Source organism: Dama dama, chromosome 1, assembly GCF_033118175.1.
Source record: "Dama dama isolate Ldn47 chromosome 1, ASM3311817v1, whole genome shotgun sequence".
NCBI classification, from domain to species: Eukaryota; Metazoa; Chordata; class Mammalia; order Artiodactyla; family Cervidae; genus Dama; species Dama dama.
In genome coordinates, this window is record NC_083681.1 from 11,030,147 (window position 1) to 11,056,834 (window position 26,688).

At 35.6% G+C, this 26,688-nt stretch overlaps 1 protein-coding gene across 1 annotated transcript in view; it reads right to left on the reverse strand.

The window, feature by feature from the left end:
• CNTN5 (contactin 5) overlaps positions 1-26,688 on the reverse strand; it is a 1,550,500-nt gene that overhangs the window by 112,546 nt on the left and 1,411,266 nt on the right. Inside the window, exon 16 of the mRNA XM_061143613.1 lies at positions 22,157-22,277. Within this exon, the coding sequence (XP_060999596.1) occupies positions 22,157-22,277 (121 nt within the window). The remainder of the gene's footprint in view (positions 1-22,156; positions 22,278-26,688) is intronic.

The following is a 26,688-nucleotide window of genomic DNA, read 5'->3' on the forward strand; positions in this document are numbered from 1 at the left end:
TGGGCAACAAAATCTCTGGTATTTGTAAAACACACACACACACACACACACACACACACAAAACCTAGATTCCTGGACTATACTCAAAGCTACTGAATTTCATTACCTGTGACTAGAGCCTCAGCATTGTAGTTTACGCAAGTTGTCTAGGAATTTTTATGCATCCTATATTTTAGGAAAAACTGAGCTAAAGAAAAGAGATTTGGATAAAGAGTCATAGGAGTCTTATTCCACTTCTGACTCTTTTGTATAAGAGCTTTATGCAAGTTTCTGAAACTTGGGTAAGTTTCTGAACCTCATAAATTCTTAGTTTTTGTACATTCTATAAAAGGAATGGTAATATCAATATTATGTCTTTATTGTGAGGGCTGTGAAGGGTAATATATACAAAGTATAACAGTACTTTGTAAACAGTTATGCTAGTATTGGCTAGGTCTTTGACTCAATAACTTTGACAATGTCATATGATCTCACAATGCTTCATTTTTTACCAAAAAAATGAGAACCTATGCAACACACTGATTTGTCAAAATAAATAAGGATAGATGTGAAAATGCTTTGAAAAAGAAAAAAAATGTACTATTACTAATGGATTCAATAATCAATCTCTATCTTCAGGGAAGTTTATTATACAAAGAGGAAAAGCTGATGCTGAAATGATAACAATTTAACAAACACATATCAGGTAGAAGGTAATGTACTAAATATTATGTACTTCCTCTCAAGTCTTTGCAGAAAATCTGGTATTATAGAAGATTTTCTGCAAATGAGAAGACTGAGTCTCAGAAAGTACAAGTAACTCATGCAAGAGGACACAATATTCCAATAGTGAACTTGGAACTCAATTCTGATTCTTAGTTACATACACACACACACACACACACACACACAAATATATGAGTTTTAACTCTGTGCTGTTCATTAATACCCAACACTTCTTCACATAATTGAACACAGGCAGAAAACACAGATTTCAAAAGTTTAACTGTTATTATTAGCAGGGACAAATGACTTTAATAAAGAAGAATATACAGAAGATTATAAAGAATAATCAAAAATGGATTTAGAGATAGAAAATGTATGTTAGAGGTGAAGTGGGCCTTGTGACTGGCTCTCTAATAATATTCACTCCACCTGTCACAATATGGTATAGGGAATTAACCCTTCATTATATATGCAGCCCTGATTAGCCTATGCAAATCTTGGAAATCTCACCTACCTTTGCTGGTGATTGGTTCAGGAAGTTAGATATAAGCCAATTCAGTCCAGTTCAGTTGCTCAGTTGAGTCTGACTCTTTGTGACCCCATGGACTGCAGCACGCCAGGGCTCCCTGTCCATCACCAACTCCCGGAGTTTACTCAAACTCATGTCCATTGAATCAGTGATGCCATCCAGCCATCTCATCCTCTGCCATCCCCTTCTCCTCCTGCCTTCAATCTTTCCCAGTATTCAGGGTCTTTTCCAGTGAGTCAATTCTTCACATCTGATGGCCAAAGTATTGAAGTTTCACTTTCAGCATCAGTCCTTCCAATGAATATTCAGGACTGATTTCCTTTAGGCTGGACTGGTTGGATCTCCTTGCTGTCCGTGGGACTATTAAGGGTCTTCTCCAACACCACAGTTCAAAAGCATCAATTCTGCACTCAGCTTTGTTTATAGTCCAACTCTCACATCCACACATGATGAATGGAAAAACCATAGCTTTGAGTAGACAGATCTTTGTTGGCAAAGTAATGTCTCTGCATTTTAATAGGCCAATTAGATCATGATAATCTTCTTATGATAGATGCTGGTTCTGGAGCAAGCCCATGGTCTAAACTGGAGAAGTCAGATGAAGGAACAGGTATTTGTAGAGATACACTAGGTTTTTCTCTTGCTGTATATAAACAAGAAAGCATTTGTTGTTGTTGTTTAGTTGCTAAGTAGTGTCTGACTCTTATGCCTGTCCCATGGGATTTCCCAGGCAAGAATACTGGAGTGGATTGCCATTTACTTCTCCAGGGGATCTTCTCAACCGAAGGATCGAACATGTGTCTCTTGCTTGGCAGGTGGATTCTTTACCATTGAGCCAGCTGGGAAGCCCCATGAAAAGATTTAGCCTCTATTATTCTTGGCAATCAGCCTATGATTGCAATGGGCTTTTAGAGTAAGGCCAGCATTGAAGATGACTGAGTGGAGAGATGGAACCAACCTGGGTCCTTGAAAGAAACTTGAGACACTGGATCAACCAATGAAATAATCTGCTTTGGCTTTCTGTTAGAAGAACCAATAAATCTCCTTATTATTGAAGCCAGTTTGAGTTAGGCTTCATATTACTTGCAACTGGAAGCATCCTGAGATACATAGCATAACAAAACTCTGTGGGTTTATGATGACTGAAACTGGAATAACTCATTTTATGTGCTAAAACTAGTTTACTAGCATAAATAACCCCAAAAGAGGATCTCCAACAATATCTAATTACTCCAAATAAGCCACTTGTAACTGAAAAATGACAAGTCAGTTGGGAAAACTATAGGAATAGCTGCCCAACTAGCAGAAAATTGCCAGAAAAGCAAATTGTACAATGAAATTACTAAATTGACTTCAACATTTACCTACAAGATAATGGAATAATCACTTTTGGATAGAGATTTGGGGCTTATTAAAGATGTAGAATTATAACCAATGAATTTATATGTTATATGTTATATATATTTATTTGTTATAAAGTTAAAGTATTGAAAATTAGAGAAAGAATTTTAGAGCAATCTTGACCTAAAATTCTATTTTAGAAATCCACTAATAATCTGTATCATTCTCATTGCTACATTCATTTTTTTTAAAGGGCCAGGAAAAGTTAGAGAAATTGTCATATGAGGACAAAAATGAAAAGCTAAAACTTGCCAGCTTTGACTTATAGAAGCTGACTGGATACTAGGGGACGTAAGATCTTATGGAGGCCTTACCATTTTCTAGCTAAGTGAGTTAGGAATTCACTTTTGCATCTCTAGCACACACAAAATTTTTCAGGTACTAAAGCTGGAAGGATGGGTTTTCCTGTGAATATTGCAAGAAAGCTGTTCCTTTGGCTTAATACTTAAAGATGGAATAGGTGCCTTCTGTTTGTTCTGGGTGGTAAAAGAGGGTAATAAACAAATATGCCAAATGACTGAAAAATTCAAGGCTTTTTGAAGAGCAGGAAAGTAGATGATTTAAGTTTGGTCAGAGTAGCAAAATTTTATGTGGAGAAAAGGAGGTCGAGGGAAGACCTTGAACACCTGGACAATGAGTTTGAACATTTTTATAAAGGTAATGGCGGTCAGTAAATGTTTTAAACTTGGAGGTGAACCAACACAGTAGATATTATAAAGGAAGAATCAAGAATGGGAATGAAATATTATTCCAGAATTTCATGCTAAATAAATTGGAAGAAAAATGATATAAAAAGGGCAAAATCTGGAGGTGGATCTCAAAAGTTTTCCTCTCAACTAAATGTAATAAATTTTAATTGAAATAATTCTGAAGATAACACTGAAGTGCAAAGGTAGGAAGATGCTAGTTTGGAGACTGAAGAGAGTTTGAAAAGTCAGAAATCGTTATTGAGAGCCATGTGATAGGAAATAAACAACATCTGAATAGCAATATTACTGAAAAACATCGAAAGCTTATGTGAAATGAAAAACATGATTTTATAGGAGCTGAGACAACTTTTTTCCATTAGGTTTTTTTTATCACTCATTACCAGAAACAGGTGATTGAGTTTAAAATTTGGTGTGATAGGCATCAAGGAAGTCATGAATTTCAGGTAAGAAATGAATTAGATAAAACTCTTAACCATACAAGTTAAGTAGAGTGATGTGAAGCTCAGAGGAAGATAATAAATGTGGGAGGCACGTGCATTTAATTGCAACATGTTAAAACTGTTGTCAGAGGTTTCATGTCTCAAGCTACAGATCAAAATATACATAGCAGAACTCCTAGGATGCAAGTCAGTGGCCTTGCAGTTGTAAATAGGGAGAGATAATAAGGCCCTGGCCCTCAGAGGGGGCTTCCCTGTTGGCTCAGATGGTAAAGAATCTGCCTGCAGTGCAGGAGACCTGGGTTCAATCTCTGAGTCACAAAGATCCCGTGGAGAAGGGTATGGCAATGCACTCCAGCATTCTTGCTTGGAGAAGTCCATGGATAGAGGAGCCTGACGGGCTACAGTCCATGGTTTGCAAAGAGTTGGACATGACCAAGAGACTTTCAGTCACGCTAAGGGGGCTAATATATCAATTGATAATTCAAAAAATCTGCTCTTGGTATAAAACCTCAATGGACACATAAACCTTTTCTTTAACACTTCTATTTAATTTCTTACCCATATACAGTTAAACTTCATTTCATTGCACTTTACAAATATTGCTTTTTAAAAAAAAAAAAAATGAAGGTTTCTGGCAATTCGGAATCTAGCAAGTTTATCAGCATCTTTTTTCTAACAGCATCTGCTCACTTCATGTTTATGTGTCACATTTTTTGTAGTTCTTGGGCTATTTCAAACTCTCTCCCTATTATTATATTTGTTATGGTAACCTGTAATTTTTGGTGTTACTACTACAATGCAGAAAGTTCACATGATGGTTCACATTTTTTAGTGATATTTTTAATAGGTATTTACATTGTTTTTGAGGCTTAATGCACACTTAAAGGACCAAGCATTTTGTAAGCACAACTTTTCTTTAACTTGAAATACAGTTGATCTACAAGCTGTGTTAATTTCATATTTACAGAAAAGTGATCCCATATATTGGGCTATACAGTAGGTATAATAACTTCTAGGTGCATCCATGCTGCTGCAAATGGCAGTATTTCATTCTTTTTTACAACCGAGTAATATTTCGTTGTATGTATGTGCCACATCTTCTTTATTCTTTCATCTGTTGAGGGACACAGGTTGCTTCCATGTCTTGGCTATTGTAAATAGTGCTACCATGAATATTGGGTTGCATGTATCTTTTTTATTTATAGTTTTCTCTGGATATATGACCAGGAGTGGGATTGTTGGATCATAAATAGATCTATTTTTAGTGTTTTTTTTTTTTTAGATCTATTTTTAATTTTATAAGGAACTTCATTCTGTTCTCCAAAGTGCCTGTACCAACTTACATTCCCATCAACTGTACAGGAGGGTTTCTTTTTCCACCACACTCTTTCCATCATGTACTATTTATAGACTTTTTGATGTTGGTCACCCTGACTAGTGTAAGGTGATACCTCATTGTGTTCTTGATTTGCATTTCTGTAATAAATAGTGATGTTGAGCATCTTTGCTTGTGTCTTTTGGCTATCTATATGTCTTTTTTGAAGAAAAATCTTTTTGTGCCTTCCGCCCATTTTTTCTGCTAGGTGTTTGTTTTTTTTGATATTGAGCTGTATAAGCTGTTTGTATATTTTGGAGTTTAATCCCTTGTCAGGCTTCTGAGATGGCTCAGCTGGAAAAGAATGCATCTGTTAATGCAGGAGATGCAGATTCGATCCCTGGGATGGGAAAGATCCCCTGAGGAAGGAAATGTCAACCCGCTCCAGTATTCTTGCTTGGGAAATCCCATGTTTAGAGGAGACTGAGGCTATAGTCCGTGGGATTGCGACAAATTTGGACATGACTTAGCAACTAAACCACCACCACAATAACAACAAATCTCTTGTCAGCCAGATCATTTGCAAATATTTTCTCCATTATGTAGGTTGTCTTTTCATTTTGCTTATGATTTCCTTTGCCATGCAAAAACTTTTAAGTTTTTAGTTCCTATTTGTTCATTTTTGTTTTCATTTCCATTACTCTAGGAGATGTATCCAAAAAGATATTGCTGCAGTTTATGTCAAAGAATGTTCTGACTGTGTTTTCCTCTAGTTTTCTAGTATCTGTAGCATATTACATTTAGATCTTTAAGTTTGAGTTTATTTTTGTATATGGTTTTAGAGAATGTCCTAATCATTCTTTTACATGCAGTTGTCCAGTTTTTCCAGAATAACTTATTTTCTCCATTGTATAGGCTTGCCTCTTTTGTGGTGGATTAATTGACCGTGGGTGAGTGGGTTCATTTCTGGGCTTTCTATTCTATTCCATTGATCTATGTCTTTTTTGCACTAGTACAAAATTGTTCTGATAACTGTAGCTTTGCCATATAGTCTGAAGTCAAGGAGTTTTATTCCTCCAGCTCTGTTTTCCTTTCTCAAGTTTGTCTTGGCTTCTCATGGTCTTTTGTGTTTCCATATAAATTTTAAGACTTTTTGTTCTGGTTCTGTGAAAAATGCCAATGGTAATTTGGTAAGGAGTGCATTGAATCAATAGATTTCCTTGGGTAGTATATTTATTTTGACAATATTGATTCTTTCAATCCAAGAACATTATTCTTGGGATTCTTTCTGGTTGTCATTTTCAATTTCTTTCTTCAACATCTTAAAGTTTTCTGAATGCATTCCTTTGGTCTCCTTAGGTAAGTTTATCACTAGGTATCTTCTTATTTTTGATGTGATGGTAAATGAAATTGCTCCCTTAATTTCTATTTCTGATCTTTAGATGTTAGTGTATAGACATGCAACAGATTTCTCTGTATTAATTTTGTATCCTGCAACATTACTGAATTAGTTGAAGAGTTCTAGTAGTTTTCTGGTAGTGTCTTTAGGATTTTCTATGTATAGTATCACGTCTTCTGTGAACTGACAAGTTTACATCTTTTCCAATTTCAATTCCTTGTATTTATTTTTCTGCTCTGACTTCTCTGAGTTCTGTGGCAAGAACTTCCAAAACTAAGTTGAACAAAAGCAGTAAAAGTGGATAGTCTTGCCTGGTTCCTAATCTTAGAGGAAAGATTTCAGTTTTCTGCTAACTATGACATTATCTATGAGTTTAGCTGTGAGTTTATATGGCCTTTGTTATTTTGAAGTAGATTTTCTCCATACCCACTTTCTGAAGAGTTTTTTTTTAATCATAAATGAATGGTTATTTTCATTAAAAGCTTTTTCTGTGTAAGCATAAATTTTATATTTACTTGAAAGCCAAAACATTTGTGTGACTTTTTATTGTGATATTCACCTTATTGTGGTGGTCTGGAACAAAACCCACAGAATCTTCAAGTATATATGCACTCCAGGTTGCCAGAATCTACCATATGAATTATTCTTGGCTATTTGAAATTAGTTTTTAGTATTTAGATTAATATTTCCTGTAAGAATGAATGTATGTATGAATGTATGCTGCAAGGAAAAGGGTGGAGTGAAAGGAAAATCATGAAAAAAATTGCTGAGGGACTTAAAGAGATCAGAACACCAAACTTCAAATAATAGTTTTGTGATTGCAGCCACACTAAACTTCTGAAAATCTTTTCCCACCATACCACTCCCAGTTTTTCCTCCAATTTTACTGGGTTTGCTATTCTGCTTATTGACATATTATATGACATGACAGTATATTTAATATTAAATGCCTATGATTATTGTTTACTTAGTTACTGTTCCATATACTGAACATTCTTCCTTATTTATGTGAGTTTAAAAAAATGTGATTATTCTTTTTAGGGAAAAGGATTACATATTCATTCATTCATTCATCTAATAATTTGTTTAACAATATTGGGAAATATACAAACTAGACTTTGGGCATTAGGCAGTAAATAAGATATAGAATGTACTTGCCCTTATATGTTTTATTTTGTAGGGAGGAGAAGATAGTCAATGAACAAATGAATGAGATGATTTCAGATAGTAATAAATGCGATGAAGAAAATAAAGTGGTATAAAAATTGGTTGGAGACAAGGCAGGAGACATTAGACGTGGAGCTGATAATCAAATGATATCGTTGTTCAATGGCTGAGTCCCATCCGACCCTTTGGGACTACATGGGCTTCAGCATGCCAGGCTTCCCTGTCCTTAACTATCTCCTGGAGTTTGCTCAAATTCATCTCCATTGAGTTGATTATGCTATCTAACTGTCATCCTCTGCCACCCCCTCTCCTTTTGCCTTCAGTCTTTCCCAGCATCAGAGTCTTTTCCAATGAGTCAGTTCTTCTCATCAGATGGCCAAAGTATTGGAGCTTCAAATTCAGCATCAGTCATTTCAATGAATATTCAGGGTTGATTTCCTTTGGGATTGACAGGTTTGATCTCCTTGCTGTCCAAGGGACTCTCAAGAGTCTTCTCCAACCCCACAGTTCAAAAGCATCAATGATAGGAAAGAACTATCCAGCACATAAATGGGCAAGAGTGTTCCAGGCAGATATTAATAATAAAAATATTCCTAAGTGTTATGTGCTTGGCATATCTGTGGAACAGAAAAAGAATTCTGCTGTGGTTTAGTCAAAGTGATAGAAGAGGTTAGAGGAAGATAATATTGTTGGAAATATCAGTAAGTGCCAGGTAATAAAGGGATTTGAAGACAATGGTAATAAATTTGGATTTTACTCTGAGTGTATTGAAAATTCATTGGAAATGAATTTTCTTTTCATACAAGAAGAGTCAAAGGGAAGAAGCCATTGAAAATTTTAGATAAAAAGGTGCAATGTAAGACTTTTAGAACATATAGAAAGATTTGGGGAAAAACCTATATAAATGACAAAAATTTTTGAGCATTTTTCTTTGCAATAAAATTTTTATAACAAATACAAATTGTGATCATTCAGTGAGTCTGTTTTCCAGTGCTGATTTATTGTACTGCTGTTGCTTAGTAGACGTTGTCAGTAGTAATAGTAGCAGTTTCAGAGACACTGGCCATTGGATGCTCCAAGGATGCTTTGGACATATATTTCTTGCAATCTCACGGACTCTGTGGTGATTTTTCTACTTCCATTGAAAGGAAAAACAAAAATTTTACCACCTCTTCCCCATGTCAGTCTTATAAAATTGGAATTTTTATGACATTTATCCTAATTAATATAATTTGTGAATGGCATGCATTTGTCATTGGGATTTTGACTCCTTGTGAGTTGTGAGCTAAAATAGCTTGTGCTGTTTTGGGCTGAAGCATTTAATTACTAATGTGAGACTTTACACATCACTACATTTAAAATGTTTATTTAAAGAATCCTTGTGTTCCTTTTTAGAAAAATACAAACATTTCTCCGTCAATTATTACAAACTTCAGGTGAAAGGTAAATTAAGCAACAATTTCAAGTAGTTAGGCAGGCATAAACAATGTAGTTTTATATAAGTTGGAGTTGTGCACTCTTTATATATTCCAATATATAAGTGTTACTCTCCATCCATCGAAGGTGATCTTTCTGAAATGGAAAATAGATATTTGAGTATCTATTGTGCAAACTAGCAAGAATAAGTAAAAATAATCAACTTATTTATTTAAAACCTCAAGCAACCCAGACACTATCCTGAAATTAATTTAGTAAGCTAGTGTTACATAAATTCTAAGAACAGATGAGTTGAAGAAATCCTGTGGGAAAATAACATATGGGGTGCTAAAATATGCTAGGTATCATGCTTCTGCAGAGCTTTCTATAAATCCAATATTGGATTTATTGTGTATGACTCATTACAACTCTGTAATGCAAATTAAGATAAAAAAATAACATATGCCTATATGGGCTTAAACAATTTTCAATCTCACTATTCATTTATGAATAATTTATAGCTATCCTGTGACATATTTTCCTAAATATACAATAAGGTAAATTTGGAATTATTTCCAAAGACACTTTAGGACCACATGTTTATAAAGTCATTAATTTTAAGACAGCTGCACCCTTGGCAATACTGTGGCCTAAACTAGACTTTCTTTAATTTATTTTTCTCTGAAGCATAAATTTGCAACTATTCTCATTTACAGTTGTTCCCCAGCATCCACCAGGGATTGATTCCTAGATCCCTCCTCAGATGCAAAAATTTGGGGATGCTTAAGTCCCTTGTATAGAAAGGGATAGTATTTGTATATAATTTACACAATCTTCCTGTATACTTTAAATCATCTCTGGATTAATTGTAATAAGTCTAAATGCTATCCAAATACTTGTAAAAACAATGTAAATGCTATATAAATAATTACCTATACAACAAATTTAATTTTTGTTTTTTGGAACTTTCTAAAATATTTTTCCCCAAATATTTTTGATACACTGTTGTCTGAGTCTGCAGATGCAGAATCCACAGATACGGAGAGTTGACTATATTTAGATTTTCTTTCATGATGTGCCTTGATACCAACAACTTGTTCTACAAGATATTTATTTGAGACTAGGGACATGTTTCACAGTCATGAAAGTGAACAAAAGTTGACAAACATGTATCTGGGGGTCATTAGTTTTATATTTTAACTAACTGAGCAAATCAATTGGACCCTTAGGACTTAGAAAAGAAAAAGTATTACTTCTTAAGTGCTTAACTTATTGGGCAATGGCTGAGATAAAGAACTGTCTCAGTGGTTTCTTGACGGTTACTTGCTTATCCTCTGAGTTTTTGTTGTTGTTGTTCTACAACTGTAAGAAGATATTTATCACTGCAGAATGTACCGTTAGAGCTCAGCACAGATTGAAAAAAAGACTACTGTCATATGGTGACAGTGAACTTGGTGCAATCCCTATGCCACCATGGAATTCATTAGGAGAGACAGAGACAGTGGGCTTTTGCAGAAGCACGTAAGTAGAGCAGTCCTGGAGGCTGGATAATTTGTAACAGATGTTCCATATAATGAATGGATTATGGGGAGAGTGTCTGCAATGCAGACTATCTCATTCAGTGGGTATGATCAATGCTTCTTATTAGCTTGACTTAACATTCTGTGAACTGAGGTTGTGAGACAAATATGTGAGCTTTGATTTACTGATACACACATATCAGGTAATAAAATCTCTTTGAAACAGAGATTAGGTATCTCAAATGAAGTTTACTAATAACAGTCCTATTTCTTGAGTTGGCACAAAAGAAATAATTACATGAACCAATAACTGCCTGAACTTGTTTAATGCCATATTTTTCTGTGATTAATGTGCACTAAAATTAACCAAATTAGAACACTGACAAATGAGAAAGCTGACAATTTAGTATAGATGATTAATTTTTGTTAACTTATGTGATTTAGGAAAAAAAAATCCTTTGTTTGAAATTCTGTACTTTTGACCCAGAATGTTTTAAAAGCTAAGACATAATTCCAGAGGAACTTGAAAACCATTCATACTATTTGTTTTCAATTAAAAAAATCTAACTACTTCCAAATCTTTTAGTGTCCTTGGTGCTGTTTATAAAGGCTTTTTACTTTAATTTTTGCATTGCTTCATTGCCAACTAAAAGTATGCAAAATTTCAGGTAAATATTCATATAATGAATATTTATGTTCTTAAAATATTAAAGACTATGATATAAATCAATTTATAATATTTGGGGGGGTTCATTTCATATGCTATCAAGCTGGTTACTTTTAGATAGGCAGATAGTGATGATTGTCACTGGTAGAAAAGCAGTAATCTTAGGGCTCTATTATAGATTCATCTACATATCTTTTCTAGAATGAAATATAATTTGTGCATTTAACTTTTTTTAATTCAGCCTTAGCCTCTTGGTGACTTTGTGTAACTGTACCTCAAGCTCTTATTTGTTTCACACATAGGAAATTCTCTTGTGCACTAAGGTAGCTATCGTAGTTTGCTCAAAGATGAGACCTCCCACAATGGAATCCACAATGTAAATAAATACACTAATATAAGCAATCCACTTCTGGAAAGTGAGGGAAAGCTTCATCAACTCAGTTAACTGAATATACTGAGATGGTCCCAATGGTGTTTCACAGTTCATGCTCATGATGGTAAACCCGCAGAGAACACAGTTATACCAGGCTTAAAAACATGCTCATTTGGCCCTGAGGAAGAAGAAGCAACCAAATTGCTCCCATTCACCTTTAGAATGCTTATCAAAGTGTAAATGAACAAGATGGACAGAACAATCATAAAGTTATCGGATATTTCATCAGTGGATAATCAGATAGGATTGTTTGTTGGATAAATGTAGACCATCTTCTTGTTTATAGGTACCATGAAGAACAATGATTCACCTCCAACTTCCTAATCTTAATGATTAGGGAAACATATTCTTCATCTGGTGAAGAATATCAACAACAGTGTCTTGCATTTTCTGAAAAGCATTCCACCACTTGAAATCTCAATTCATTTTCTTATTAAATCTGCAACTTGGATATTGTGTCCCCATTTTACAAATGAAGAATCCAGAAGAGGTAAAATGACTTGCCTCCAGTTATCCAGGAGATAAAGAGTTAGATCCAAATCCTGGCCTGAGGTTATTTTTAGGATGCTACAATATATGGGCTGTGTAACCTGGCTTCTATCACACCCATTTTAAAAAACACCAGTCATCTTTAAGTTGGGCTATTGAGATTCAGCAAACATTTACAGTGCACCAGCTATAAATTAGTGCAGCATTAAGGGCACAGTTGCCCAAAGATCTTTTTTCCAAACAGCACAAGTACAGCAGATCTTTTCCCACTACTTTTTGCACATTTTGAATTTATGCAGTTTTATTTTCTCACAGCAATAATTAACCTCGCAGCTGTCATTTTTATGTCTCAGTTTTTCAATAGTTGACCACTTTGACTTTTGTAGAGATAATTCTCTGTTTTAATAAACTGCTTTTTTTTTTTTGGCAAAAGTAGGAACTATTTTTTCCTTTCCTTCTCAGTTTTTTAGGTACCTCACCAATGATTCGCAAATTTCCAAAAGCAAAATCTACTGTTATACTCCATCTATAACATAGGAACCCATGTACTCATGACTGCCAATCTTTACAAATAATGTATTAAAGAGATTTTCTCCATAAGTACTAAGCAACATGTTTTACATAATTTAGTTTAGAAAAAATAAAAAAGACATCAATTTTGAAAGATTTTTTTAATCAAGAATGAGTGGCTTATTCTTTTTTTTTCCTCATCATCTGCTGTTCAGTTTCGTCCCTACTCTTTCACCTCACTTGCTCTAACTCATTAGAAAGCTAATTGCCTTTGTGATTCCAAATTAAGGAGTAGTGAAATGGAGACATTACCTTTACCAGGTGTTTGGGAGGACAAAATCCAATTTGCAGTAAAAGTTTCTTCCAATCAGTGTTAGCCCTCTGTTCAGGCTGCATGGATTTTGTGTGGGTTAATGAAGAATCATTCAGAGTCCAGGCTATATGTTGTATTGTGTTACACAAAATCAAGAAAATAATTAAGAATTGAGTACTCTGGAATATAAATTGAAGTAAAACAAGATTTGGGGATAGAATCTAAAGTGAACTTACCAATTTTGTATTATCTTCCTTGGGGATATGCCCAGTCATTGTGTTGACATCCAGCAGAATTTTTGCTTGGAACTTGGATTCCACATGTGGATACCAAAAAAGGGCCATGTAATAATGTATACATATGCCCTGCAAAACTATTCTGGGCTTTCCCCGAAAACAAATTACTACCCAATATTCAAAAGACATGCTAAAACAATTTATGTAAAAGTCACAGGAAACAGTGCATTCAGGGAAATAAAAAGGTTAGGTTTCAGAAAGTTTAGGTTCAAAAGGCTAGGTTTCCTAAACCAACTGTTGGTTGGTTAGGCTGTGTCTACATAAAGTATACGAAAAGTAGGTAGGATGACATTTCCAAGCAATTCAAACAAATGAATAGACATATAAAATGTACTTCTGATATTTTAGCTAAGCAACATTGGTGACCTTAAGGACATCCTTTTGAAAATCAAAGACCATTTTTTGTTTGTTTGTTTGTTTTCTGCTGTTTTGTCTTCAAGGCTCTTAACATAATTCACTTATAAGTAGATGAGAAACAATGAACATCAAAGTTTTGAAAGAATAGGGACTGCAACTGGGCGGAAGTTTAGGCACTCTTTTAAAGCAACTGGCCATTTTTTTCTTGCTTAATAATTGGGGCAATTGGAAGAAAGTTTAAAATGAGAGAACAAGGAGAGATCATGTAGAAAGTGGTCTATTATTGACTGATTCTTACTATTCCTGAGGATATTTTGTCCAGAAGTGATTTCTTTCTATTAAAACATAAAATGTTTAGAAAACAAGCCCCACAAGATGTCCTGAGACAAGTCCCAAAGAGGTTAGTTTCCTTATCTGCAAACTGGAATTAAAAATAGTAACCCTCTCATATTGTTCTTATAGGACACTCTAGATATATAAGATGAAATAACTCATAGAGAGACTTTAACACAGTTCTTGGCATATAGGAAGAACTTAACAAATATTAGCTGTTTCATCAATAGAGCTTATGATCAGAAAGCAAAATGTGCTGCTCATATATCTGTAATCATACTCTTTGTATTATATTATAAAAAGTGTCCCTTCATGCTGGGGACATAAGTTGCTTGTGATTAGCTGTAACACAATGCCTGTTTCATATTGTGCATGCATGCGAAGTCACTTCAGTCATGTCCAGATCTTTGTGACCCTATGGACTGTTGCTCCTCTGTCCATGGGATTCTCCAGGCAAGGATACTGAAGTGGGTTGTCATGCACCCCCCCCCCCCAGGGGATCTTCCCAACTCAGGGATCGAACCCTGGTCTTCTGTGTCTCCTGCACTGGCAGGCAGGTTCTTCACCACTTGTGCCACCTGGGAAGTCCTCTGCCATGTATTATGTGCCCTATAAATGGTTGATGAATAGCTACTGAATGAATGAGAGAAGAGTGAGCAAGGGCTAAAGTTGAGCAACCTGCTCAAAGTCACACACCTAGTTAGAGCTTTTGGGGACGCGGAACATTCTGACTTCAAACCCTACGCTTTCCTTAAGATCCTGCACGGCTTTTCATATATTGTCACTTACCTCTCTCCACTTACTCTGATTTCATTATTACACTGAATTTGCCCTTGTCAAGGTCATCAATTATCTCAAACTGCTCAAACCAGCGGTATCTATTTGTTCTTGATTTACTTGCATTTGACACTGAAGGCTGTTTCCTCCTACCTGAAATTGCCTTTTCCTGTCTTTGGTGTCTTTGGTGTCTTTGATCTTCCACTTAGTTGCTCTGTCTGGCAGCTACTTCCCCATCTTCATGTAGCTTCCTTCTCTTCCTCAACGTCAGTGTTTCTGAAGCTTCTGTGTTGAGCTTCTTCCCCTTCTCATTCTTCACATGCTGTCTTTGCAATTTCATTTTCATCTCATCATGCTGAAATTTACATCTCAGTTCAACCCTATTCTCTCCCGATCTCTGTAGCCACAAATCTATTTACTTACTGGATATTTCTCTCTGGAGAGCCTTATCTTAACTGCTCTTCCTTCAATCCCCAATTCGCCTATCTCCTTATCTTCCAGATAAATTGAAAAGCATGACCATTCTTAATTAGGATGGCCACTTAATTTATCATCTAAACCCGGACAATTTTGAGAGAAAGGACTTCATCAATAATTATGCTGGGTCTCCGAGTTTAACCTGGAACTGGCTTGGTCTAAGCAGACTGTACGTCTCTCCTCCCATTGACCACTCAGTTAAGTATTACCGCTGGGATTTATCCTGGCCTCCTCTTCTCATTTTGCATAATGTGAGCCACCAAGTTCTGTAGATCTTGTCTCCTTCCTAGCTCTTTAACATATGTGTTTCTTTCCATCTCAATTACCATTGTCTTTTATCAGACCCTTCTTATTTCTTATCAGGATTATTGCCATGGTCTCCCATTTGGTCTCATGCTCCTCTAAAACATGCCCTGCTTTGTCAGAATGATCCTCTTGAAGTGCATAGCTAATTCCATGCCTTTCCAGTTTTGGCCCTTTAATGGCTATCTATAATCTGTGGCATAAAGGTAAGCTCTTTCCCATAACATCAGACTTATACCCAATCCTGCCTCACCACTTATCCTTCTTGCACACTAAAACTGTCTCGGTATATAGTAGGTACTCACTAAACAATAAATAAAATCAGCATGTAAAACATAACCCCACATACCAAGAACTTGCTTCAACCAGTTTACGTAAGTGAAAAGTAATAGTAGATGTCTTTTTTATAATAGGACGGACACATAAAAAAAACATGTAAGATTTGTGGAGCAAAATACAAAGTGAATTGTGATTACCTTTCAATTTGTGGTTCAGAAATATGTGTGATATAAAACTTATTTGATTAGATTTTTCTTAAAATGGAAGAGGGAAGTCAATGTGCTTGTTTCATAATAGCAAAATGCTCCCCAGAAAGTCTAAGTCAGTTGATGGAAATATCAGTTCCTAAAAGAGAACTTGGCTTCTGGCAGGCACTCAATATTTGTTGAGTACCTAAATATAAGAAATTTAGTCTCCATCAGTTGGTTGTCTATATACAGTGACAATTCATTTGTTCATTTTATGTATAACTGTGGCAAGCATTTGGTCATTTGATCAAGTCACTCCAGTCAACTATTATTTCAGTGAACCAAACTAAATGTTGCACAGAAAATCCACAGTCAAAAATGTTACTTTTTAGTCAGTTGTTAGAGTTCCCAGATTAGCAAGCAAGCACATGAAAAGTACAAGAGAAAAAAAACTAAACAGCTATTCAGCATCTAAGAGAAATTGTATAGATGTCAATCAAACTAGTTAATGTAGAAAATGTCTAAGCAAGTGATTTGTATACATTATTTTATGTGTCTTACCCAATACTAGTGACAGTAGTGATCTAAAATTCCCACAGTGCTATACAGGATATTCTAATAAGACTTTGCAATGAATGAGATTAGATTTTCTTCTAGACAAGGACATTTTATTTTATATCTCAATTTTAAAGCTTTTTTAAATATTGGAAAAACAAATATATTAACCAAATAATTTCTATTCTGCTCTAAAATATAAATTATTGGCAAATTTGTTTAATATTAATATTAACATTAAAATTACACTGAAAGCATTTGTTATTGTTCTTTTGAGCCTAAAATACCAGCACATCATCAAACCCAGCTTTGTTTTTTGTGACTTATAGCTCCTTTTCTTTTTCCCTGGAGACTCTTTTGATTCCAAGACATTACTCCACCATATGAAGGCTTATGCAAACTCCAACCCTGTCATTTCATATTAGATTAGTGGTGGAAAAGGAAAACTGTGCGAACTCTGGATAGTTGTGCCAAACATTTGTGCATTTTAAAGCTTGAAAGTTTAGTAGTGGTCAGATGGTAAAATACATTTATATCAATTTGGAATCTACACATTTCAAAAGGGTAGTGCTTTGAGAGATATAAAGGCAGAGAACATTAATACTGGTTAATTTTCAAACCTACATGTATAAGAAATATGTTCAAGATTTTCATTGAGCTTGAGTTTCCTTTTGTATTTGGAAAAATGATAGTGTGTACTTGTATCCCTCCAAGGACAAAAAGCAGAAAACTTGAGACTTTTTCTCTCTTGCTGGTGAGGATCACTGAAGAGTATATCTTGGAGAGAATTTGGAGAGTATTTAATCAAAGTTTCCAAGTTGGTTTCCATCAGATGGTAACTGGTATCTTTAGATTATTTTCAACTATTTGAAAACAAAACAAAACAGATAACACTTCACAACTAGCTAAAATGTAAATCCTTTTTCTTTGTTTTTCTGTTGGCTAGAGTTGAATTATCTAGTTTGGTAACACTGGCTACCTCATGAGAAAAGATTTTAGTGGAAATTTAAATAGAAATATGAATTAATGATTACTTCAACATAACGAACAAAATCTTTCAAAACATAAGGCTCTTGAGGTAGAATAATAGAAAATGATCTTTTGTGTGAAAAGCTGATGAAACCTCTGAGGAGGCTTTAGTATGCTATTTTTATAGATGAGCAAACACATTAAAACGACTTTGTTATAGCTGATCCTCCCCTTTGCTAAAGTCCTTTTGTTCCTGTAGCTTCATACATAATTTGATGCTGTGCCTGGCTGACTTCGTGGTGTATTACTTCTGCAGTCACACAAGGTCCCTGTCTTAGAAGGTGCCTATGCTTGGATTAATGTTCTGCTGTCACTGTCTTAAGATTCTTGTCAAACTTTTGCATTTTCATTTTGCACCAGGACCCACAACTTATGAAGTCAGTCCTATAGCTATGCCTATGGATTTTCATAGCATTTCATTATTTCCCCTAAAAGATGTAGGTTATCTAGGGAGCTTTCTTCCTTGGTGTTTCTCACCCCATTCCCAAAGGTGGTTCTCACACTAGCGGACAAGCCACTTGGTCTCACACAGAGGGCTGAGATCTTGGCATCTACATCTGTTTCTATTCTGCAGCAGGGCTTGCTACAGAGCAGGTACCAGATGAATGGGTGAGTGAATAAATAAATGGCAAATTATCAACAGATGCCTGTGACTTATTTAACTGGCACAACAAATTCTTAATAGCTTCTGTTTTGAAATAAAAAGTGACAAGGTTGATCAGCAGAGACTCAAGGTAAAATATTCAAGGAAAAATATTGGAAAGCATAAACGGAATTGAACTGATGAGATGTTTGAAGCAAGTAAGATTGAAAGACACTCTGAACTCCAGGTTGACTCAGAAGTGATAGATGGAAGGAGGAATGAATAGTTAAAAGCAGTCAGATTTTTCTCAACAAATTGTGTCCTGAAGTAGATTCTTTCTTCTCAAATTCAGTTTAATACGTGTCATATCTATCTTGTAAATTGTAATTCAGGGAAGAAAAGTTGTCATTCAAGTTTGGGGAAAAGAGGGTATACAGGCAGTGCGTTCAGAAAGAACCAAGAGATTGTGGATTGTTCTTTGACTGTGTATGCCAAGACTTTCTTGATCTACTGTTTTTCATTAATTAATAACAGAGCAATCTAAATAAAAATTTGTATGATGAAGTGCATTTTTTATTGTTTTCTCTGCCTGTGGGCAGAATAGACAGAGCTCAGCCTCAGGTTCCCAGTTAGTTTAGCTAAATGCATTTTATTCTTTAAACCATGATAGTTTCTTACCCTTATATTCTCTTCGGGAAACATATTTCTGACAGTTTTGTAAAATAAAATAACAAAAAACTAACACTTCTTTCTCTGTTGTGTTTTATGTTGTGTTTGGTCACCTCTCATAATGCTTGGGAGTATCAGTTCTTTACAAATTGTGTCTTCCCCTCAGTGAGGTTATCCCTTAATGGTCTATCTCCTTTACCATAAAGAATATAATACAGTTTTATCCATCTTTAAAGAGGTTCCCTGTAGCATTGTCTAGATTTACTTTCTCCCTTGTTGCTGTATCACACTTGAGTAAGTGACTTAAATTGTGCACAGATGTCCAGGTGTGGCTTTAATTTCTTTTTATATTCTGGCAAAATAACTTATTTTAAGTTCATTACTTCTATTATGAGTCTCCAAATTATGCATGGTGCTGTTATAAGGCTGGTTCACTGAATATTAAGTATATGAGAGCAAGCAATTTTATGCTTCAGATGATTATTTATGAGAAAATTCAATTTTTGGAGGATGATAATGATGGTGGAATAGAGGTGAATAATAGCACTGACATTCACAAGCAAAATAAAGCAACAGTGGAAACAAGCATTTGGGGGAAAGACAGCTTTCAAGCAGTGCGTGAGAAGAGACGCAGGGACCAGCTCTAGCCGGGGAAGCTCAGATTCCAAACAAGCACTGATGAGGTCTTAGGGCCACACACCGGAGCCCAAATTTAGTGCGCGTGTGGGGTCAGGTGGAGAATTGCAGGATTTGATGAGATGCGCCAAAGAATGTCATAGACTTTCTCTAATGGGAAAGGAGACAATCTCCTAGGTTATCTAGGAGAATATGGACTTAGTCCCCTGTCTCCATGGAAATAGAATTACAGAGTTATAAAAACATATTCCTTGCTAGCTAAGAATGTTTCGCATTCTCTGAGCTATACAATGAAGGTATCCTATATGAAGTATGGTGAAACTGTCTTTACCATTCTCATTTTATGACACTCGAGTAAGTGTCCTTTAAGGATTCTGCTGCTAAAATTGTAACCATCATTAGAACACCTTCATCTAGAGAGCTCAGCTTTGGTCCTGTCGCCTGAACTATTAGAAGGCCCCAAGTTTACAAACCCAATGGTGGGAGGAGTGGGAGAAAGAAGAAGACAGGGTAAAACTATTTTGAGTTTCATGTTACAACATTAAGAGCTGCAATATTCAAGCATCTGAGTTCCTTCAATTACCAGGAAGCTTCAGAAAGAAAAAAGAAAAAAAACAGAACCTTCACTTCAACTTTTAAATCTGTCTGAGACTAGCCAGATAGAAGAGGCAAGCTATTTTTACTAGTTTTAGAAAAATAATACAAGTATATAATAGAAAATTGGTGACTTGAAACAACTCACTTCAAATGAAAGCTTGAGCTGAATGTTGCATGAATATTCAGACAATAGCAGCCTGTTTGAAATTGCTATTGAGTGTAATTCCAAATTTCTGCATTTTATCATCTCCTAGGCATAAAGCCAAAGGCTAAAAGAACAGAACATAAAAAAGTCGAGCCTGAATTATATTCTAAACGCTGTTGAGTTTAATTTTACTTACAAAGCCGAATGTTACTTTGCCACTTAAATATGCCCCTCGCAGCCCTGTAAAAATACCTGGCTTCTTGTTATCAGGCTCTAAATTGTGTTATTCATTTAGAAAGCTCCAATTTTAAGAGCATCATTCTAAATTACTAGGCAAGTGCTACACAACAAATACACATAATCTAAAACCGACTGTAGTGAGAGAATAAAGCAATTTTCTATAAAATTGATTGCAGTGTGTGGCTTGCCATTCCATAAGCCTTGTAACTTGAAAGGCATAAAGGAAAAATTTTAGCTAAATGAAATATCATGAGAGGATGAGCACTTTAAAAAGCTGATGTTTTGTAATTGAGTAATACAGATACACATTCTTGTTATAAATTTGGAGATGAGTTCAAATAACCTTCGGAATAGAAACAAACACACGCAAAAAATGAGCATTCTGCCACTCACCCAGATACACATCTGTTTCAAAACAATGTTTTACTTGGACCAGCAGTAGATGCACTACCCCAAATCAATAAACCTTGGGTGACACATACAACTAAAACAGATGATGAAGCTTACATAGGCCTTGTATTTCCTGCTCAAGATTTTTATAGTATTAATGAATTATTGAAAATTATGATTGGAAAACACTCCAAGTGAATAAAACAAGTTAATGTAAGATATAAGTTTTTGTTGCAAATTGTGTAATTTTTCTTTGTAGAGATCATGCAAGGGGTCTTAGCATGCAGTAGTCACACCAGTCAAATGTGATTTTTTTGAGACCAAAGAGGGAGAGGTGGGATTCTGGTAATATTCTAGCTCTTGTCTTAAATAGCAATTTCTTGGTGTGATTACTTTATGATTTTTTTTCTTTGAGCTGTATACCTATACAAATATGATTTTTGTATTTTTATGCAGATATATTGTATCTCCATAAAAAAAACAAAAAAAGAAAAGAAAGAAAAAGGGGGGAAAAAGAAAAGAGAAAGAGGGCACAAATAAAGGAATGAAGGAGGCAGAGAAAGAAAGGGAAAGACAGAGAGAAAAAGAAAGAAAGGAAGAAAGAAAAAGAGAAAATGCATGCTTAGAGCGGCATTTCCCAAACTGGCGAATAATGCGCTGAAAGAAATTAGTGCTGTAGGCATTTACTTAATTCAAATAAGATATAGCTTCATAGGGTCGTAGAATTTGGCAGCCTTGCTCGTAGTTGGAAGCCACTTAACTGTCATTTCTGCACAGAGAGACTGTATGTTGACATTTTCAGACTTTTAAACAATCCTTGTCACTTAACAAGTGCAAATGCCACCATATTAGGCATGCAGTTTTTCTGTTTCAGGAAGCAGAATTTAGAAGTTAGTGGAGAGAAAAAATGCCTAGGGGTTCCAATAGCTTTACATTTGGAAAAACACATACATACACACAAAATTTTTGTTTCTCTAGTGTTCAAGTGTCTTTGTGACTCAACTGTGGAGAAATTCATTTTGGCATTAAGTTGGGTAAACACCTAGTAACCACCTAGTACTAAAGGTGTTTGGGAACCTGAAGTTGTATCTGTGGGTTTTGTCTGTTTCTAAAGAGCAAGTTACCATATAATTGGTTCAAAGGCAAAAGGTTAAGCAAGAATGACATATATTGTAAAATCAAAAGTAAAATGCAAAGTATTCCTGTGCTCAAAGTCCATGCATTTCAGTTCCTTTGTATGATAGTTCATGGTGATCATGTCTTCAGACTGCACTATTAGCATACTCACCCCTAACAAGAAGTTCTGCCTCATCTGAAACACTGTCTGCTGAGGTCTGTACCCTGCAGCCATATCTCCCAGCATGCATCAGAAGGATGTTCCTGATCATTAAATCTGCAGAGGATGCTTGCTGAAAGAGGGATGAAGTGCCAGTTTAAAATGTTGCAAATCTGCCTAGTTCAAGGTGGTTTAAGGGGAACTTTGCATATTCAATCAAAGGGCCCATTTCTGGCCTTACAATTTATCTGACGACATTTCAGAAATCAAACATGCCCCACTTTAAGGAACACATGGAAGCTATGTTTTTAACAATTGCTAATATCACATTCAAACATTTAATATTGCATATAATGATTTAGCAGCTACAATATTTAAGAAATATTTACAAACAAATTCATATCTTTAAAAGTTTAGGAAAAATAGTGAACAAAAATTATTGCTTTGCTATTCAGAGACAGGCTTATTTTTGTGGCAAGAAGGCAGTATTGAAAGGAATAACAACTCATGTAATTATGAGACAACAGTAGTCAAAAGATTATCTTGCATGGCTTTATTGAATGGCTTCTTTTGTAGGCAACAAAATGAGGTGGTGCTTAGGTGCAAGAGTGCTGGTCCCAAAGCCATATGTTTTCACTCAACAGAGATTGATTTATTCCTTCCACAACCACCATCATCAGGAGTAGGGTCAGCCTGAAATCTCTGTTAATCAAAGCAATTAAAAAACATGAAGAAGACTCGAAACACCCAATACTTGTTGACAGCAAAATGATTAGAACATAGTTGAAGAACAGTTGTATCAAGGAGATCAATAAGTACCAAGGAGATTATTTCATGGGATCAGTGATTATCCTACACTTTTAGGATGTCTGGTATAAGCTTTCATTACTTAATCTTGTCTTTCATTTACTTTAACAGGAAAGATATATTTCCTATTTTCATGAAGATCTGGTATTTACAATACATGAGGTATTCTTTTCAGAGAATGACATAGCAAAACTCCAATATGCTCTTCACTTTCCATGTTGCAATTAAAAACAATTCCCTGGAATGAGAGTACATGCATGCAGCTTGAAATGATATCTTCAAAAAACTCAACACTCCTCTTTCATGGGCACTTGAAAGAATGACTAATGCAAGACATGAAGAAGCACTGCTGATTAGATATCTTTAATTTGTTGATGGAATGGGTGAATTATCTTAAAAAATGATTTGTTTGTCCTTAGAAGGCAGCATCCTGATGAGTATTTAAGAATTTAGTTGTTTACCTTCATTTTGAAATAAACTAATGGACTATATAAAATTCATGAAAGTGAGAGGAATTTCTGAAAATCTGTTGGATTTTTTTTCCCTTAGCATTCATAACAGGCTGAGAAATCATTGGGATTTTTTACCTCTCAAACCCCAGTAATCTTGCCTGGAGAATTCCATGAACAGAGGAGCCTGGCAGGCTACAGTCCATGGGGTTGCAAAGAGTCAGGCGTGACTGAGCAACTATCACTCACTCTTTAAATCAATCAATTAACTGTATATTCTGTTTTAGGACATTTCTTCCTAATATTTCATTTCTGTTTGTTTTTTTTCCCCTTCCCATTAGTCTTATGATAGGAGCTTCTAAGTGTATTGAAGTTTTCTCTCATGAAATAATTGTTAATACGTGGTCTGGTTCATTCATTTACAAGGGAATGCTTCTTGGTGAGAATGCATTAAAATGTCACAATAATTATTTTAAGGAATGTGATATTTGTCCAGTGAATGTTCTCCACTCTTCATTTCCTTAGATAAAATTGTTACTCAAATTTCATTTTCTCATGTGTACCAGACTAAGTGCTCATTTCTTTCAAATCTGAAAAGGAAATTTACACTTAGTAAAACCTTTGATTTCTCTTGGGGAAACAAAAGCAAACTGTAAACATCATAAGCCATAGCTTAGTCTCACATCTACATAATATAATACTGTTTGTGCATGCTAAGTCGCTTCAGTCCCATCCAACTCTCTGCGACTCTAGGGACCAGGCTCCTGTGACCATGGGATTCTCCAGGCAAGAAACTGGATGGATTGCTGTGCAACCCCCTCCAGGGGATCTTCCCAATCCAGGGCTTGAACCCGTGTCTCTTACATCTATCTTTATTGGCAGGTAGGTTCTTTACCACAAGCGCCACCTGGAAAAGACCTATAATACTGTATAAAAGACTTCAAATATGTTTACCACGTTATATAGCATGGATCCATTTTAGGTGTGAAATATCCTTTTCCTCATGCATTTCCTCTCCTAATAGGGTACTCAGTTAAATTAGTCAAAAATAAATTTGCATCCCATGGACCTTGAATAGAGTCTATGCTTAATGGAAAAGCCAAGGATAGGTCCAGAAAAGAATAGAGGACTATTCTTCTCAGCAGTAATGCTTCTGAAAGACTACACTTGGAGGTTTTTGCTTTGTTTTGTTTTTACTTGCTTGCTTCTCAGTTTCACAAACTGATTGGTGGTTGTTTAACAGTAGAAAAAGTAATGATCATAAGTCATTGTTCAGGCTCATAGTTTTGACAAAATTATTTTATGAAATCACATTTCTGTGATCAAATTTTATTTTCCAGATATTTTTCTTCCCAAATAATTGATTTCTTTTTGTTCTGGACAAAAGTCTTGAAACCTTTGTCCTTTTGTTAAATTATAGTGAAAGAAAAGTTTAATGAGATTAAGAAGAGACTTTACTGAAAATCACACAGAGGCCCAAAGAATTCAGGAGAGTGAAGCATAGATTATCTTTCTTATCCTGTCCTTTACTTGCTTCCTGCAATTAACAGCATGCAGTACTCTAGAAACTCCACCACCATCTATAAAGAATAAAAAGTCTACAGCCTATTACTTATGTATTAATGCCAAGACTATGTGAGGAGTTGAAATTGTCTCATTTCAACTCATGGGGCCTATTCCTCCTCTTTTGGATTATTTCTGCCTTATATTTTTACAATTCTAAACAGAGAAGATTAAAAGTAAAATGAATGGTGAACACTAAACCTAAATTACCCTTTCAGGAGATTTACTGATTTTCATGAGAAGTAATGAGAAGAATTCACGTGGGAGCCCATTATACTTAATCTCAACCCACAGTATGCAGTTCCTGGGAGAGAACTTCCACAATTTAGTGCACTTTTAATGAAATGGTTACTTAGAGCAGATGTTTGCTTTCTTAAGCTTAAAGCTCATTTTCACTTTTCTCTCTTAGGAGTTACTCTGTCTTATCTTGTTTTCTTTGACACTTGCTTTATACCCTGCCTTTTTCTTTGCTGCTTTCTTTTGCTTTATGAACAGATCGCGTTACATGGTGCTTCAAAAGAACTGTCCCCACAACCAGTGCCGTAGTACAACTCTCCAAGCACTGGGCACCCAGCACAGGGCATGCCCCAGTAACCATCTGTTGAATGGATGAACAAGCGGGGCATCTTTAAGAAAGAGGCTCTGTTCACCCTCTGTGGGAGCGGTGACACTTCTAAGTCATTTACATCTCTTGGTCACATAAGTTCACTAGAGCAGTTGCTAGATCACTGTAACTTTTATTTATGATTCGGAAATAATACAGGAAATGTCATCCTTCCACTCAAGTCCAGTTCTTTATTGGCATTCACTTGGACTACGTGTCCTGCTCACCCATCATAAGACTGATAATTAAGACTTCCTAAAAATGGAAGCATGGCTAGCTTTGCTGTTCTGAGTGTCTGTTGACTCTTGCTGCCTTGAGGAAAAGTCTAATCTCCTTGTTTTAACAGAAGGCTCCTCAGAGCATGATTCTACTTCCCATGCTGAATTCTGTCCTTCTATGACATTAACCTCACATTTCTTCCTACACAGGAATACCTCTCATAATTCAGCCTGTCTGTTACAGAAGATTGTTCTCCTTTATTTGCCTGCAAAGATACTGTTAGACACAGCTCAGATGCCTCCTCCTTGTTTAAGCCTTTCTTCATGAGTTCTGCTACTGTTTAGCTTTGCTTCATTAGTACTCTGTTCCTGTCTCTGAACTACCACTTGACATTCTTGGAAGTCACCCCCGAGGTCCTCTGGGCATTCCCAGAGCTGAGCTGGGCACTAGGGCAGCTGATGGTCATCGGGTGAGTGATGAATGGCTTGCTTCCTTCCTTCTCTGTATCTGACAATACCTCCTCCTCTTCCTCTTTTTCTCCTCTTACAGAAATTAGAAGGGAAATAGGAAGAGACTATGGAGGAAGACAGCAGAAAAAAAGGTGCTGAAAGAGTATATACAGGTTTTAGGATGACACAGAATTGCATGAACCCCTGCTCTGCCACGTATTAAGTTTTGAACTTGGAAAAAATGCTCTATTGCTCAGAGCTTCTCTCACAGCTTCAATGTGATATTGCAAGTGAAGCTCCTAGAAGTGTATTTGGCACACAGTAAATGTTTGACAAATGTTATCTTTTAAAGGACACTATAATGCATTCTTAGCCAAGAGGAATATTTCTTTAACTGGTAACCACGCCTTCAATGAACTGGATATCAACATTCTCCATAGGTATAGTAAGTTT